General features: G+C 42.1%; 1 protein-coding gene and 1 pseudogene across 1 annotated transcript; one reads left to right on the plus strand and one right to left on the minus strand.

Moving 5' to 3' along the window:
• The first annotated feature begins 5,081 nt into the window (after positions 1 to 5,081).
• LOC118626788 lies at positions 5,082 to 5,794 on the plus strand (annotated as a pseudogene).
• A 7,720-nt stretch (positions 5,795 to 13,514) lies between these two features.
• LOC118627132 (olfactory receptor 2A12-like) lies at positions 13,515 to 14,462 on the minus strand. The gene has a single exon (XM_036257331.1). The coding sequence runs from the start codon at positions 14,460 to 14,462 to the stop codon at positions 13,515 to 13,517; it is 948 nt and encodes a 315-aa protein (XP_036113224.1).
• Between the last annotated feature and the right edge of the window lie 2,376 nt (positions 14,463 to 16,838).

Here is a 16,838-nt window from a genome sequence, read left to right on the forward strand (position 1 = left end):
TGGGAGGATCCCTCCCAGCTAGTTAATTATTAACACATTCATCAACTCACTTATTTATCTTTTTTTTCTTTCTTTTATTTGAGGGGGAGCAGAGAAAGGTGACAGCATTTAAGTTCTAATATCTCAGCAAATTTCAATTCTACAATACTTTCTTATCAACTATAGCTATCATGTTTTGCATTGGCTCCCCAGACTTTATGCATCTAATAGCTAAAATGCCGTACCCTTTTCCCAACCTCTCCCTATTTCCCCTGCTCCCCAACCCTGGCAACCACTTCTCTACCCTCTGTTTCTATGATTTTGAAATTTTTTCTTTTTGTTTCTTAGATTCACATGTGAGTGTTATTACACAGAATTTGTCTTATTTCACTTCATGCCCTCAAGGTCCATCTATGTTGTTGTAAATGGCAGGATTCCCTTCTTTCTCGTGGCTGAATAATATTCCATTGTATATAGACCACATCTCCTTTATCCATTCAAGTGTTGATGGACATTTGGTTTGTTTCCATATCTTGGCTATCGTCAGTAATGCTGCATTGAACATGGGAGTACAGATACCTTTTCAATAACCTGTTTTCATTTCCTTTAAATATACACTCAGAAGTGGAATTGTTGAATCATATGGTAGTTCTATTTTTTTTTTAGTTTTTGAGAAACCTCCATACTATTCTCCTTAGTGGAGACATCAATTTATATTTCCACTAACAGTGCACCAGGGTCCCCTTTTCTTCACATCCTTGTCATCGCTTGTCTTTTTCATCAGAGCTATCCTAAAAGATGTGAGGTGACATCTCACTGTGGTTCTGATTTTCACAGTCCTGGTTATTAGTGATGTTGAGGCAACTTTTCATTTGTCTGTCGGCCATTTGTATGTCTTTTGGAAAAATGCCTATTCAGACCCTGTACCCATTTTTTTTTATCCAGGAGCTCCACTTAGCCCAGGTAGAGTACCAGATTCTTACCATGGGTGAAGAGCCTTTTAAAAACCTAGCCCTGCTTCCGTCCTCAACCTCTCTCCTAATTCCAGCTCAGATGTACCCTCTCAGATCAATCCACCGAAGTACTTTCTGTTTCCCAAACATGCTGCGTACTTTCACGTGACCCAGACTTTGCTGGCCTGTGTCTGATTCTCATTCCTTCCCATATAGAATCTTTCATTGCATTCTAAAGGCCCAATGTCAATGTCATCATGGGGAAACATTTCCTCTTGGCTCTAGGTTTTCTTTCTCCAGCACAAGACCTGGCCCAGGGGCGAGATGGGAAATGTGTGTTGGAAGATAGAAAGTGGAGGCGCCCAAGGAGCTGGTGTATGTTGAGACAGAAGTCATTCAGCTGTGTTGGGCTAGAAACGGCAGCTGGACCCCTCAGGGCTGAGCTCCTTGGAGCCCTCACGAGGCACCCTGGAATCCCAAGCACAGTGATGGAGTGTAGCAAGAGGACAGAAAGGGACCAAGTATTCATGGCTGCTTTCTTGAGCAAGGTGAACCTGAAATGTGGGGGAGAAGTGAAGATATGAGGAAAGATGGTCTTAATGCGGGGAGCATAGAAGGTGCAAAATTGGGAGATTAATAACTTTACAGATCACTTTCTATAAGCCAGGAACAGTCCTAAAAGCTTTATACTTACGAACTCATTTTATCTTCACTAAGACACTATTAAGCAGGTTTTATTTTACTGTCAAAAGGCCTAGAGGCCCAGAAAGGTTTTTGAAATGTGCCCAAAGTCACGCAGCTGGTAGCTGTGTGAAACCAGGGACCCAACCCATGCAGTCTGACACCAATCCAGAGAAAACACGGGGCGTGGCGAGCAGAAGACTGTCCTGGCCAAGCCTTCTCCAAGAGCAAGAAGGGCCTTTGGGGAGAAGTTGAGGCTTGAGCTGGGAGGCTCAGGGGGTCTGGCTCTACACAGTCTTTAGTACTGGGTGTTGGTGGTCAGGTTTGATATTTAGATTTTAGGGAATTCAAAGGCGCAGGGAGCTCATTGGGAAGTCATCGGATGTGTCTCCCTGGGAATCAGGGCCCCTCGACACAGAGTTTTCAAAGGAGAGCTCCCCAGACTCCTGACCCATCCCTCCCACAGAGCCCACCAGCAGGTAAAGAGGGGCAGGGAGCCTGCATTGGCTCCCTCTACTGTCTGCAAATCCTCACATTTGTGTGTCCTCTCCTACCTGTCTTCTTGTTCTGTCCTTTGATTCTTTGTTGACTTCTTCTTCCCTGTCTCTCTGACTTGCTTTTTTGTTTACTTATCTCTATCCAGTGCCATTTGCCCCCCTCCGTCTTTGTCTGACTTAGTGGGCACACCTCCCTCAAGGCATCTGGCCTTCAGTTGCCAGTGAAGACACAAAGAGGAGGAGGGGTTGTTGTTGGAGAGGCTGAGGCAGCTGGGCTCTCCCATGTCCCCTTCCTAATCAGTGGGACCCTTGGAAGTGGGCAAGACAAGGGGGTGGCAGATGGAAGGTGGGGAAGGTCGATAGGACAGCATTAGGCTATGTGACAGGAGAGAGGGGGTTGCAAGGTCTCGGGGGCAGGGATTTGGGAGACCACCTTGAAATCGGGAGTTGCTCCAAGGATCTGTTGTTGAGAGGGGAGCAAGGCGGATGCATCCCACCAAAATACCAGCAGTCCGGTGATGCTCCCTGCTCGTCACCAGGGGTGGTGGGGCTGAATGCGCTTTTGGAGCCTGCTCACCTGTCCCTCGTCCCCACTCCTGCTCTTTCCCACATACATTCCGCACTGTGTTAGGGCTACTTGCATAGACAGCGATTACAGCGAAAGTGCTATCTTATTAAGTCTGCTCCTAGCAAATGCCATCGGACTGAGTGAGTGGGTGGACTGGAGGATAGAAGTCACAAGTGAGAGGTTGCTGCAATGCTCCAGGCATTAAGCATCGGAACAAGTAAAGTTAGATAATGAAGAGGACAGAGAAGATAAAAATATCTTTAACTCTTCCAGGTGGGATGGACCCCAGTAGTCCTCTTGCTTTACCTCTAAGCCCAGGTTGATCCCAGCGCCTCCCTGACATGTATGGTCAGCTGGATTCAGCCCGAAACGCATTGCTTCTCAGGAGAGTTCTTTCTGCCTATGAACAGCTCTGAGTGTCAGAACGTTTTCTCTCGTCAATATGAAACGTGTCACCCTGGTAAAATGTACACTTAATTCTAAATTGGGGCTTTGTAGAGAAATTCTTACCCATCTTCTTTCACACAGCTCTTTGGATACTTCTGGAGACAGATCTCAGCATCCTCCCTAGCTTAAATTTCTGCAGAGAAAATGTCACCAGTAGCTTCCATATTTCTTTACCATGTTACAATGTATCTTCCTAGATCCACAACTTGCCCACACCCTTCTAAGAGCTAGATCACCCCTGTGAATGCTGCATTACAAATGTGTTGCCCCACTGGAGAGGACAGGTGTCAATCACCTCTCCTTGTCCTGCCAGCATAGTTTATAATTAGGTTGAGTCTATCACCTTACCACTTGTTTTCTATTTGTCCCAAGTGTTCTTTGTTTTTTCACTCCACTTTTTCTGCCTTTTGGTGGGGAGGAGGCGTAACTGAGAACTTTTAATTATTCCCTTTAAATTCTGTATTATATTCTGGGTTTTACTTTTTTTTTAAATTTTTTTATTTCTCTGATACTCCAGAACAGGGATTGGTAAACCCTGCATTTCTTAAAGTTTAAAAAAATCAAATAAAGTATGCTGCATTTGTTGTGTATTGCTTACAAAGCTTAAAATATTTGTTGTCTGACCCCTTACAGAAGTGTGCTAACACCTGATCTAGAGACTATAATAAGCATCTTTGACTTATTATAATCTCACTTATGTTAGCATTTCCCAAACAATGCAAAACTCTCCCAATATTTTAGGTCCGTTTCTTCCTGCTGCTCTTCGGGCTATTCCTATCACTGACTCTACTTCTATGTATATATTTAATCTCCACATAGTATTGTTATTTTTGTTGCTGTCATTTTTATCCCCACCTTTACTATTTCTAGTGTTCATTCTTTCTTTCAATTGCACACTTTCATCAGGGATCATTTTCCTTCAGCCTAGAGAAGTTCTTTAATACTTCTTTTACTGTGAGTCTTTTGATTATTAATTATCTGGTTTTTGTTTTATTTTTAGAACAAACAGCTTTCATTTCTTAAGAATATATGTATTCATTGAGTATAGTATCCTAGCATGGTAGTTTCCTTCTTCCCTTTCTCCCTCCCTCCCTCTCTTCCTTCCTTTCTTCTTTTCATTTACTATCTCCCTCTCTCTGTCCCTCTTCCTCTCTCTCTCTCTCTCTCTCTCTCTCTCTCTCTCTCTCTCTCTCCCTTTCATGTATCACCCACCACCCCCGGTCCATGGAAACATGTGACGTTGACTCTTCACAGAGTGTAACTTATTTACAAATAGTAGTTGTTTCCTGGCTTGAGTCAGATATCTAATAACTGCCTTTATTCTTCCAGAGTACCCATCAAGCTATTCAAATGGTCTCACCGAAACCCCTTTGGGAGGAGCTACAAAGTGGGGGCTGACATCCCCATTTGTTATGAAACTCACAGTAAATACAATATCCTCAAATACCCAGTTCTTTCCTTGACCTCTTCGAAAGCTTTTATAAGCTTCATGAACTATTCATGAAGCACAAGACACAGTTTTTCACTCTCTTTTTGCAAGGTCTACATTTTGAAATGTGAAATTTATTATCTGTGGTCTCAGAATAAACTGGAGTTCAATTGAATTACTATTAACATGCTGTTTCATAGTAAATACATTTTAAAAAAAATTTGGTCCCCAACTTTGCGGGAGTCTTAATATGCAGTTACTTTGCTGCTGGTATCCGGCACTCCTAATGTATGAGTAGCAGCAGGATTTGAATCTGGAGATTTCACCCTGTGAATGCTGGCGTTGTTCTTTCTCCGCACCAGGAGAGGGAGGCAAGACTTCCTCTGGGGAAGCCACAGTTCCCGTACTCAGTTCATTCTTCTGGGACTCTCTACTAACACAGTAATAAATGTTTTCTGTTCTGTGTCTTCCTCTTCCTCTACTTCATCACCCTTCCGGGGAATGAGCTTATTATCATCTGGATATGCATGGACTCCTGCCTCCACGTACCCATGTACTTTTCCCTCAGTCCTATCCATTCTGAATATGGGGTATGTCCCCACCACAGTGTCTCCAATGCTGGTACATCTGGTTTGCAGGAAAACCACCACCTACGTTGGATGTGTGGCCCAGATGTACATCTTCCTGATGCTGGGAATCACTGAGTCTTGACTTTTTTGTAATTGCGGCTTATGACAGGTATGTGGCCATTTGCCATCCCCTGAGACATAAAGTCATCATGAAATCTTTACTGTGTGGGTGAATGATGGCCTTCTGTGGATTTGGGGATATCATCTGTGCCCTGATATATACTGTCTCTGCTATAACTGTTTCCTGCTGTGGCTCCCAGGAGGTCAATGGCTTCTTCTGTGAAGCACCTGCAGTCTTGAAGTTAGCCTGTGCAGACATCTCTCTCATCTTGGGCTTCATTCTTCTGTTGATCCCACTTTGCATCATCATCATTGTCTGCATTCATGTCTTTGCTGCCATCCTGAGAATTCACTCTGCCCAAGGGTGACTCAAAGCCTTTTCCACCTGTGCCTCCCACATCACGGTGGTCACTATGTTCTCTATCCCATGTATGGATATGTAAAGAAGAGCCAGCTCAGAGGCCTCCCCATAAGAGGACAAGAAGCTGGCCCTACTCTACAATGTCATCTCTGCCTTCCTCAGCCCCACTGTCTGAAGTCTTAGGAACTAACATGTGGAAAGGGCTTTCCTTAAGGTGACAGGCTGGGGCAAAGCACTAGAATGAAGTAACAGAAACATGGGGACCAGCAGCAAACCTGGGACACAGCCTACATGACTTCTCCATCCAAATTCTTTTCAACATCAGTGAGCACATGTGATACATCGATGGGTTCGATTCAGTGAGATTATGTATGAGAACCCTCGGAAGGCTGTGGCAGTAGGCTTTTGTTGGGCATGAAGACACCAAACGGCGGACTCCCTGAAGGCAAGTCATACATTTGACTCATTTTTGTATCACCAGTTTATAAGACCTGCAAAGAACTGGCATAATGGTTATCTTTTCTATTACTAAATGAATATGAGACTGAGTGATTGAGCTCTGGACTCGTAAGTTCAAAGTGATGGGCATAAAGATGACTCCTAGATCAGGGACCCCACCATGGCTCAATGTAAGAAAACGAAAGGTGACCTTGCACAGTGGAGTTCAGGGAAGTGTAATACAGGTCGGTTTTCAACCAGTACTATTACAAGAGTATGAATTTAAGGCACATAAGCCCTCATGTTACTAAAGGAAGGAGCTTTGCTTTACTGAAGTAATATTTGAATAAGGGAGTAAAAATTCCTAGTAATTGGGTGAAAATCTCCTCCCACCCAGACAGTTTTATAATGCATTTTCAACTTTATTGAAGTACACCAACATACAATGAACAATAGATATTGAAAGTACATCTGATGAATTCTGAAATATGTATATACCTGCAAAACTATCACCATAATCAAGATCATTATCATCATCATCCTCCAAAGGTTTTCCTTATTACTCTTTAGGATTCCTTTTGTGTTAGTTATTTATTGCTGTAACAGATTAAAACAACAAACATTTATTATATATATACGTTTTGCAGTCTCTGTGGATCAAGAATATGAGTGGTTAGCTTGGTTCTCTGGATTGGGGCTCTCACAAGACTGCAGTGAAGTTACCAGCTGGAGTGGCAGATCTCCTAGGCTGGACTGGGAGAGGATTGCTTCCAAGCACACTTGATTGTGGCTAAGATTCAGTTCTTGGCAGGCTGTTGGCTGGAGGGTCTCATTTCCTTCTTAGCATCCATCAGTTCCCTCCAGAGGAGCCTCTCCCGAGAGCGGCATGCCAGGTGGCAGCTGGCTTCATGAGAGCAAACAAGAGGGCAAGAGAGCAGTTGGGACCAATACAGAACCAGGGTCTTTTGCAAACTAACATTGAAAGTTACCGCCCCTCAGTTTTGAGGTATTATGATTATGAGAAATGAAATACTAGGTCCAGGCCAAACTCGAGGGAAGGGGGTTACACAAGGTGTGACTGTCAGGATGCAGGTGTCCTTGGTTCATGAAAAATTTCTCCCCTGTGATTTAGGCTCTTGCTAATCAAGCAGTAGTTTGTGGATTAGCATCACCAGCATCATCTTCTGAGTTGTTAAGAAATGCAGTCTTGCCCTGGCCAGTTTGGCTCAGTGGTTAGAGTGTTGGCCCATGGATCAGAGAGTCCCAGGTTCGGTTCCCGCTAAGGGCATGTACCTCAGTTGCAGTTTGTCCCTGGCCCTGGTTGGGGTTGTGCGGGTGGCAACAACTTGATGTGTCTCTCTCACATTGATAGTTCTCTCTCTCTCTTCCTCCCTCTCTCCCTCCTGCTCTATCTGAAGATAAATGCAAGAATGTCCTCGGGTGAGGAAAAAAAAAAAGAAATGCAGTCTGGGCACCCTCCCCTATGGAATCATAATTTGCATTTGAAGAGATTCTACAGGTGATTCCTAGGTGCTCTTAAGTTTGAGAACAATGATTTAGCCAACACTGCAAGGACAATATCATACTACCTGTCTCAGTAGACCTGTAGTATAAACACTAGCTTTTAAAATTTAAATATATTAAATATTCATTAGACAGAGTTGGCAAAAGTAGGTTTACAGTTGTGAGTATGTAAAACACAGTTTATTCTTTTTTTTTTTTTTATCCTCACCCGAGGATACTTTTCCATTTTTTGTACAGATAGAGTGGGAGGGAGGGAGAGGAAGGAGAGAGAGAGAAACATCGATGTGAAGGGACACATCGAGTGGCTGCCACCCGCACGACCAACCAGGGCCGGGGACAAACTGCAACCGAGGTATGTGCCCTTAGCGGGAACCGAACCCGGGTCTCTCCGGACCACAGGCCGACGCTCTAACCGCTGAGCCAAACTGGCCAGGGCCACAGTTTATTCTTGTATTTTTTTGTAATTACTGGATTATTTACCTGTATTACAACTATAAAACTACTTTTGCCCACCCCAGTATTATATATTTAAGTAATATATTTAAGTCATTCACTATTACAGAAATATTTTAATTGGTTCAAATTTTCCCCTCTTAAGTAACATAATAAAAATTGTTGTATTACTTTTCCTGTACTTCTGATGTCTAATCCCTAAAATGTCCTAAAACTGGAAGCATTAGGCCAAAATATTTAAGGTTCTTGATACGTAAAGCCAGATCCTCTTGCAAAAAGATCAATTTATACTCCCACCAGCAATGCATGAAAGTCCATGTTTCACTGTCTTCAGCTCACCCGTGACCTCATTGTTTAGAAACTCTTACCAGGTTTCAAAGGTGAAAAAGGGCATTTTAATTTGCACTTCTTTGGTGCCTACTGTGGTAAGATTTTCCCATCTGCTTACTGATAATTTCCATTTCTTTTGTGAGCTGTTCATATCTGTTGCCAGTCTCGGGTATTAGCATTTTTCTTACCAGTTCATAAGAGTTCTGTCTGTGTTGATGACGTTATTCAAATGCCTGTAAGCGTGTTGCAGTTATATACCCTGTTTTGTTGTCTGCCTTTTACTTCTGCTTCATTATTTATACAACACTATGACTCCTGGACAGGGGCTAGGATAAAGCTTTGAGGAAGTTGTGAACCTGTAGCTTTGCCTCACAGAGGGCACGGGCACTCATGTTAAATTATTTTGGCCAGCACAGCTCATTTCTTTGCAAGGAGTTTCACAGGTATCAGCAAGGGGCCAGAAAAGAACTCCAGGGGGATTCATATTTGCTTATTGGAGACGTCCCTGGAATTGCTTTGTTGGATGCTGGAGTTCCTGCAACAGCGAGCAAAGGCAAACGCCAGTAAATATGGGTGGTGCCCTATTTACAATTGCTAAGATCTGGAAACAGCCCAAGTGTCCATCAATAGATGAGTGGATAAAAAAGCTGTGGTACATGTACACAATGGAGTACTATGCAGCTGTAAGGAAGAAAGATCTCTTATCCTTTGAGACGACATGGAGGGTCCTGGAGAATATTATGTTAAGTGAAATAAGCCAGTCAGAGAAAGACAAGTATCACATGATCCCACTTATTTGTGGAATATAATGAATAAAATAAGCTGATGAACAAAATAGACCCAGAGACATAGAAAGGAGTATGTTTCAGACTGACAGATCTCGGAGGAGGGGGGGATGAGATATACCAAAGAACTTATATGCATATATGTGTAACCAATGGAAATAGACAATGATGCTGGACTTATATGCATGTATGTATAACCAATAGAAATAGACAACGATGCTGGGCTTATATGCATGTATGTGTAACCAATGGAAATAGACAACAATGCTGGAGCAGGGGCAGGATCAGGAGGAGGGTGTCTGGGGGGGACATTTGTAACAAAAATAAATTAATAAAAATTGCAACAACAAAAAAAGTTAAAACAAAAAAAAATATATATATATATATATATATATATATATATATATATATATATATATATATGTGATGCCCAGTAACATGACCCTGCAGAGTAGTGAAGACAGGGGGAAAATATTTATGTTTGTAAAGATTCTATGAGGAACAAGCAGAGTTGCAGGGGTCAGGGGGAGGGGTCCCTCCAAGCAAGAGGGAACAGAGTACCAAACAACCCATTGAGTTTTAACCTCTCTCTGGACTACCTAATTTTGCATCTGGAGATAACAGTATGCCCACTCACTCCTCTCTAATTATCCTCATCCTTAAGAGGACAGAGTCCCTTTTCCTGAGATCATCCAAGACAGGCTGTAGTTTTCCGAAATGGATTTTATTAGAAATAAGAGGAAAAGGGAACTCGGAAGGAATAAAAATACAAACAAACAGGAACAAGTGGTCGTAAAATAATATTTTTCCCTTTTCTAAGATAATTTCTATTGACCTCAGTTGCTCTGACTGGCACAGGTTCTAGATGGGTAGATATAGGTTTATTTCCTCATTCTCAATCTCTTTCTCACCCTATGATTCTTCACTTATCAGTTTTTTTGTTTGTTTGTTTTGTTTTTTATCCTCACTTGAGGACATTTTTGCATTTATCTTCAGATAGAGTGGGAGGGAGAGAGGGGGAAGAGAGAGAGAGAAACATCGATGTGAGAGAGACACCGACTTGGTTGCCACCAACATGACCCCAATCAGGGCTGGTGACAAACTGCAACCGAGGTACATGCCCTTAGTGGAATCCAAACCCAGGACTCTTCAGTCCACAGGCTGATGCTCTAACTGCTGAGCCAAACCAGCCAGGGCCCTTGATGTTTTTTTGTTTGTTTGTTTTTTTAAATATTGATTTCCAGTAAACACACTATTTCCTGGAAATAAAACTCTGCTCTACAGAAAAAAAATGAAGATGGCTTATGGGAAAAGATCTCTTCTCCAATAAGCTAAAAATAGGAGTTACCAAAGAAATCAACTTTTTGGCATGACAGAAACCAGTGTGGGTGGGGGTGGACAGACTATGAATTTGGAATCTACATCCATTGAGTCTTAATGTCTTTCAAATGCCTTTCAAAATAATCTTCTTTTGGCAAAAAAAAAAAAAATTCATGTGGTAGTTGTTTACATTGAGCACATTTGCATTGCTGCTAGTCAGAAGAATGTTGACTGTCATTAGCTCTTTAAAGAAAATCTGTCGTTTCCCCCCTCCTTTGGCTACATTTAGGATAGTCTCTTTAACTGTGATGCTCTGAAGATTCTCTATGGGACATCTATCTGTGGGTTTCTTTTTTATTCATCCTGTTCAATATTTGTCTGCAAAGACCAGTTTTATTTTGTGATTAAGAATAGTCTTTGAAGATTAAGTTCACAAAGGTGGATGTTGTCAGAAAAACATCATCTAAGACTTGCAAAAAGGCAAGAGAGATTTCTTGGTGCCCTCTTGGTTTTGTCTAGCAGATCCTCTGATGGAGGATTGTCTGAGTTTATAGGGGTGTACTCCTTTAAATGAACTTTCATGGGCTAGGGCATTGTACAACTCTGCAGGTGTAGCTGTGAAGTTATAGAAGATGGTAGCAGTGCAAATGGTTCCTGTCCATAGGAATACAAATGATCCATATTCATAACAATGCAAATGTTCAGTAGAAAACATAAACTTCTGGAAGTCAAATTCTTCCTGAACATCTTACTGATTCCTTCATGAATTAATGAGCTCAGTGAAATTTTTTACATCTGTTCATTTAAGAAAAAACATAAAGAAAAAAAACTATAAGTTTCTTAAGAATTATTTTCATTAAGTTATTATTTTATTCTTTTCATCAAAATAAAGTGAAAAGAATACTCTTCAGCAATAAAAAAAAAATTAACATCGACTTGTGTCAAAACCTGTTGTTGAGTGATTAAATCAAGTCACAGATGAATATAGACTGTATAATTCAATTTTAAAAATCATGAAAATAACAAATTGTTTAATGATTGTATTATAATACTTTTCTTTAAAAATATTAATAAAAGCAATTAAAAGTTTTTTAAACCCTAATATATAGACACTAAAATGTTAACAGTAGTTATCTCCAGGTCTAATGCAATGGCTAATTTTTATTTTCTTCTTTTTTTGCCTCTGACTTTTGCAATAAAGAAAACAAATAATAAACTGAAAGAAGATATAGTCAATGCATGTAATGGACAAATAATGAATGCCCAAAATATATAACAAACTACAAATCAAGAAAAGGCAAACAGCATCTTATATTATTGAACATTTACTGTTTGTTATTCACTATGATAAATGCTTTACATGTATTATCTTATTAATCCTTCCAACAACTCTATGAAGTGTATATGATTTTCTTTCCATTACCAGATGAGGAAACTGCAACTCAGAGAAATTAGGTAACTTGCCCATCATAACTGAGTTAGTAAAGGGCAGGTATAGGTGGGATTAGGACACAGAAGTCTGACACCAGAACTTACTACACTCTCTTGACAATTCTACCAACCATCTTATGAAAAGATGTTAAGTTCTCTAGCAACTACGGAATTACAAATGAAACAAAAAACCATGTTGCCACTTTCCATCTATGCAATAGATAAGAATATAAGGATGTTGAAATACATAAAGAATATCAAGTATTGACGGAAATGAAAGATGTAGATTGGTGTAACTACTTGGAAGAATAATTTAGGAGTATCCAGTAAATTTATAATTTCTTTGATTCTATAATATGCAAAGTCCATATATGTATAAATCCTAGAAAAAATACTTATATGTGGAGAAATGTCCAAAGACATTAGTTGTGGAATTATTTAAGTAGTGAAAAATGAGAAATAAACAAATGTTCAATAGTAGATAAATGAAATGTGGTATATTCAAATGCTTGTCCAAGGGAATACGCTAGGCCTATAATTATCACATAGAAAGATAATGTTGAGTTAAAATTTTGTCAGAGTGATTCTGACTTTATGCTATCATTAAAATTTTTAAACTTACATAAGAACAATTCTATATATTGTTTATTGATACAGCTGTATGTAACGAAAACTTAAAAACACTGAATAACTTGAATTTAATTATAGTGATTTATTCAGGGGTGTTGGGAATATTCAAAGAACTCTTCAGTTTCCTCTGAAATTATTTAATCCTTTTTAAAAAAGAGACTAAATATGGCAAAATATTAGCAAGTGTTTATTTTGGGTGTGGAAAAATGGAGTCTTTTCTGTATTATTTTCTATAATCTCTATGTGTTTCTGTCTTTTCTGTGTGTGTCTCTCTGTGAAGAGATAGATATATGCATACGGATGTATATAACAATGTATAGATATACATATAAACACATACAGTTTTTTTAATGAAATATATATATATATATATATATATACATTTATTTTCCCAAAATCAAAGTGAGATTTAAAATGTAAAACCAGGTCAGAATTAGTTTCACAAGTTGAGTCCAGATCAGATCAATTATCAGCCAGACAGTTAAACAGTTGTGTCTAAAATAATTGTAGCTTAGATTTTATAGCATGTAGTGCAAAGAGCAATGCTAAATAGTATCTGTAAATGCATGATGGACAGTAATGCAAGACTGTCTTCCTGCATAATCTGTCTACTCTTTATGCCATTTTCATCTCCAAATCCTTTACACTGTAGAAAAGCACACGTTAGATATTTGGCTGTGATCATATTACACTGACATAAGCTTTCAAAAGTGAGGAAAGAACCTGAGAAAAGCAATAAAGCAAGGCTTGAGCCATAAGGACATAGTCTTTGTAGAAGAAATCCTTTGCTTTCACTACTGTACTGAGTCACTAAGTGGTGGGGGCTGAACGTTTTCCAACCAATGGGGAGATCTTTAGTTAGGGGTGGCCACACCCTCTCCCAGCTGCTCACAGCCCCCCCAGAAGGCTCAGGTTGATCAGAACTGATGTACTTTTATGAAACCATATGAGCCCCATCAAGTCTGCTCATGCCTCTGGACAACTCTAAAACATCCTAGGTCATTGACCTGTCCCTCTGCCACTAACTACTTTCAGGAAGGCCCCCTTTACATCCTTGTTCCGGAGGCTGTAGATGATGGGGTTGAAGAAGGCAGACACAACATTGTAGAACAGGGCTAGCTTCTTGTCCCGCTCGGGGTCATACCAGGAGCTAGGCCTCATGTACATGGCCATGGCTGGCCCATAGAACATGGTGACTACAGTGACATGAGAAGCACACGTGGAGAAGGACTTGAGCTGCCCCTGAGATGATCGAATTCTCAAGATGGAGGCAAAGATGCGGACATAAGAGGCCAGGATGAGGGAGAGGGGAACCAAAAGCAGGATGAAACCCAAGATGAAATTCAATCGGTCATTAAGGGATGTGTCTGCACAGGTCAATTTCAGGACAGCAGGGACCTCACAGAAGAAGTGGTTTATCTTGTGGGGACCACAATAAGGCAGACGCATGGTGAAGACAGTGTAGATAAGAGCCCCAGCTATGCTAATGGACCAACAGACTGTGACCATCTTGATACAAATGGGACGGCTCATGAGTAGGGTATAGTGAAGGGGGAAGCAAATGGCCACATACCTGTCATAGGCCATAATGGCATAGAGGACACACTCAGCAATGCCCAGGACCAAGAAGATGAACATCTGGGCTACACAAGCTCCCCAGGAGATAGTCCTCCTTGGACACACCATATTAACCAACATTTGCGGCACGGTGGTGGTGACATAGCTCATGTCCACCAAGGAGAGAATACTGAGAAAGAAGTACATGGGTGTGTGGAGGTGTGAATCCAGGTAGATCAGTGTGATGATTAGTCCATTGCCCAGAAGGGTGATGAGGTACAGGACGAGAAAGAAAGTGAACAGGGCCATTCTGACCTGTGACTCACTGGAGAAGCCAAGGAGAATGAACTCGGACACAGAGCTGTGGTTCATTTTGCCAAGGTTCTGCATAGTGATCTACTTATTAAAGACAAACAGGATTTCCCTGTTCTGTCCTTGGCCTCGTGGGAGGGAGGATAGAGTTGACCGAAGGTGAGTCACACACACACAGCACTGCCCAGGAAGTTGCACAGATTTGGTCAAACCTCCGTTGAGTTGGATGAAGAGGGAGAGGAAGCCAGGGCAGCTCTGACGCTGGGAAATAAGTCGGCAGACCTGGATTCAGAGCTGCAATAGAATACAGGCTGTCTGAATGTCCGGAGGCCTTCCCTGGAAACCGCCCTCACCCACAGAGCGCATCAGGCGGCCCTGTTTGCAGCAGGGGACCCAGTCAACCCCTGGCCCCTGCTGAATTCTACCAAGGGTGTACACCTGTCCCACTGGAAGACAACTTTTTGCTGAGAATTTAAAATGATGACACTGAAAGACTGTGTCAGTGGGCTGTGGGTACCTGAGATACTATCAACCCAGAGCTGGTGTGATGCTAACTCAAAATCACAGGGGAGCAGAAGCTACAGAGAAGGAAAAGGCAGGTCTTGCATTGATGATAAAGAGCAGACATGCTGGAGGAGAGGAGACTTCACAGCCCTGAGCAGCAGAGAGAGCGACTGCTCCCCGACTGCTCCCTGCAACCCCCCTGAGGCCTTCTGAACTTTGCTGTGTTTGGATATCTGTGGGATTTCCTGTCGAATCCATACAGTTGCCACCTCATGGCCACATTTTAATTCCACCTCTGCCTGAATGTACCACAGTTGTCACTTACCCAGCTGTGTGACCTCAGGCAAGTCCATCTACCTTTGTTGGCCTCAGTCTCCCCATCTGTTGGATCGATATGAAACATCTATGGCAGAGAGTAATGGAGCATATGAGATACTATAGGTCAAGACATTTTTCAAAATATATATGTACCTACACACACACACACGCACACGCACGCACACACACACCTACATATATATAAACACTAGACAAGTAAAAGGGGTTAGTATAAGTGGAATGAGTCTGGAAATGCGAAGAGCAAGGGGCTGGTCCTGACTCTGCTTTGGCTGTGCAGTCTTGGGTAACTCCATACCCCTCTGTGAACTTCAAAGTCCCATTCTGAAGTGAGGTTGTTGGGCTTGACCACTCCAAAGGACACTTCCAGCTCTGCTATTCTTTGATACCAGGAATGCCAGGCTGGAGACCTGTGATTGCATCAGTGCCATGGCACCAAGGGGAGCTGAGCAGTCAGCTGAACAGGATTGTGCTGGCAGGAGATTTTTCCTGGGACCTGGAGACATAGGCCCAGAGCATAGGCGAGTACATAGAGCGTAGATTCGGGTGTCAACACACCTGAGTCTTGTAGCCTTTTTACCTACTCCCAAGTCACTCAGCCTCTCAGTCTCGTGTTTGCCATCTGCAAATCTCCTTCATAGTGGAGAACACATGAAATATACCTGCTTTATTGAAACTGCTCAATAAATGTTAGCAATTTAACCTGGCCGGTGTGGCTTAGTGGATTGGGCATCATCTCATGCACCAAGAAGTCATCAGTTTGATTCCCAGTCAGGGCGCATGCCTGGGCTGGGGGGCAGGGGAGGGAGGCGTACAGGAGGCAACTGATTGATGTTTCTCTCTCATTGATGTTTCTATCCCTCCCTCCCTCTCCCTTCCTCTCTCTCTCTAAAAAAAAAAAAAATCAATATAAAAAATTTTTTTAAAAGGTAGCAATCTAGGTAGCAGGACGCTTAAAGGAAGGAAGAGTGGAGGGAGGGGAGAGGAGCTATGATGGCATTTTCAAGTTTCTGAGGTTCCAGAGGATGGAGTTAAAACACGACTGTGAGGACTGATGGCCGCAGATGATGGTGAAGGTCTGGAAGATGGAAAAGCTGCCCGAGGCCATATGGTCAGAAGAAGATGGTGTGATATTTTCGGGCTGAGCTTAGGGAGCGTTCGTAATTGGATGAAGAAAAAAATGTCCCATATCAGAAATGTCTGAGGGAAAGAGAAGAACTAAGGGAGCGCAGAGCCTTTGACATTGAGAAGAGAAACTTACAAGAAATAAGCACCGGTCAGCAGTGCAAATGGCAAACCCTGTAGCCGGGATGGTAAGGGCTGCTCACACCCTCCTACCCACCAGTTCACACCCCCCACTTAGATTTTTACAGTCGCCTCTTACTGGCCTCCCTTCCTGGTGCGCCCATCAGCAGTCAGCAGGAATTTCATCTCTCGTGCCCTTTCTCATGCCTCCTTCCACTGGAATTGAAGGCCGTTCCCATCTGGTCCTAACCAACTAGAAAGTCTGTGATTCACCAGTGCCTCTGAAACTTCTGAGCCATGATGTTAAGAGCATGACCACCGAGAGGATCCTAGTCTGAGCAGCTGGGGAGGGCTCCTCTCTGAGCCAGA

Source organism: Molossus molossus, unplaced genomic scaffold, assembly GCF_014108415.1.
Source record: "Molossus molossus isolate mMolMol1 unplaced genomic scaffold, mMolMol1.p scaffold_m16_p_12, whole genome shotgun sequence".
NCBI classification, from domain to species: Eukaryota; Metazoa; Chordata; class Mammalia; order Chiroptera; family Molossidae; genus Molossus; species Molossus molossus.

Coding starts and splice junctions, on each gene's coding strand:
- LOC118627132 (XM_036257331.1), bottom strand. CDS start 14,462: ATGCAGAACCTTGGCAAAATGAACCACAGCTCTGTGTCCGAGTTCATT.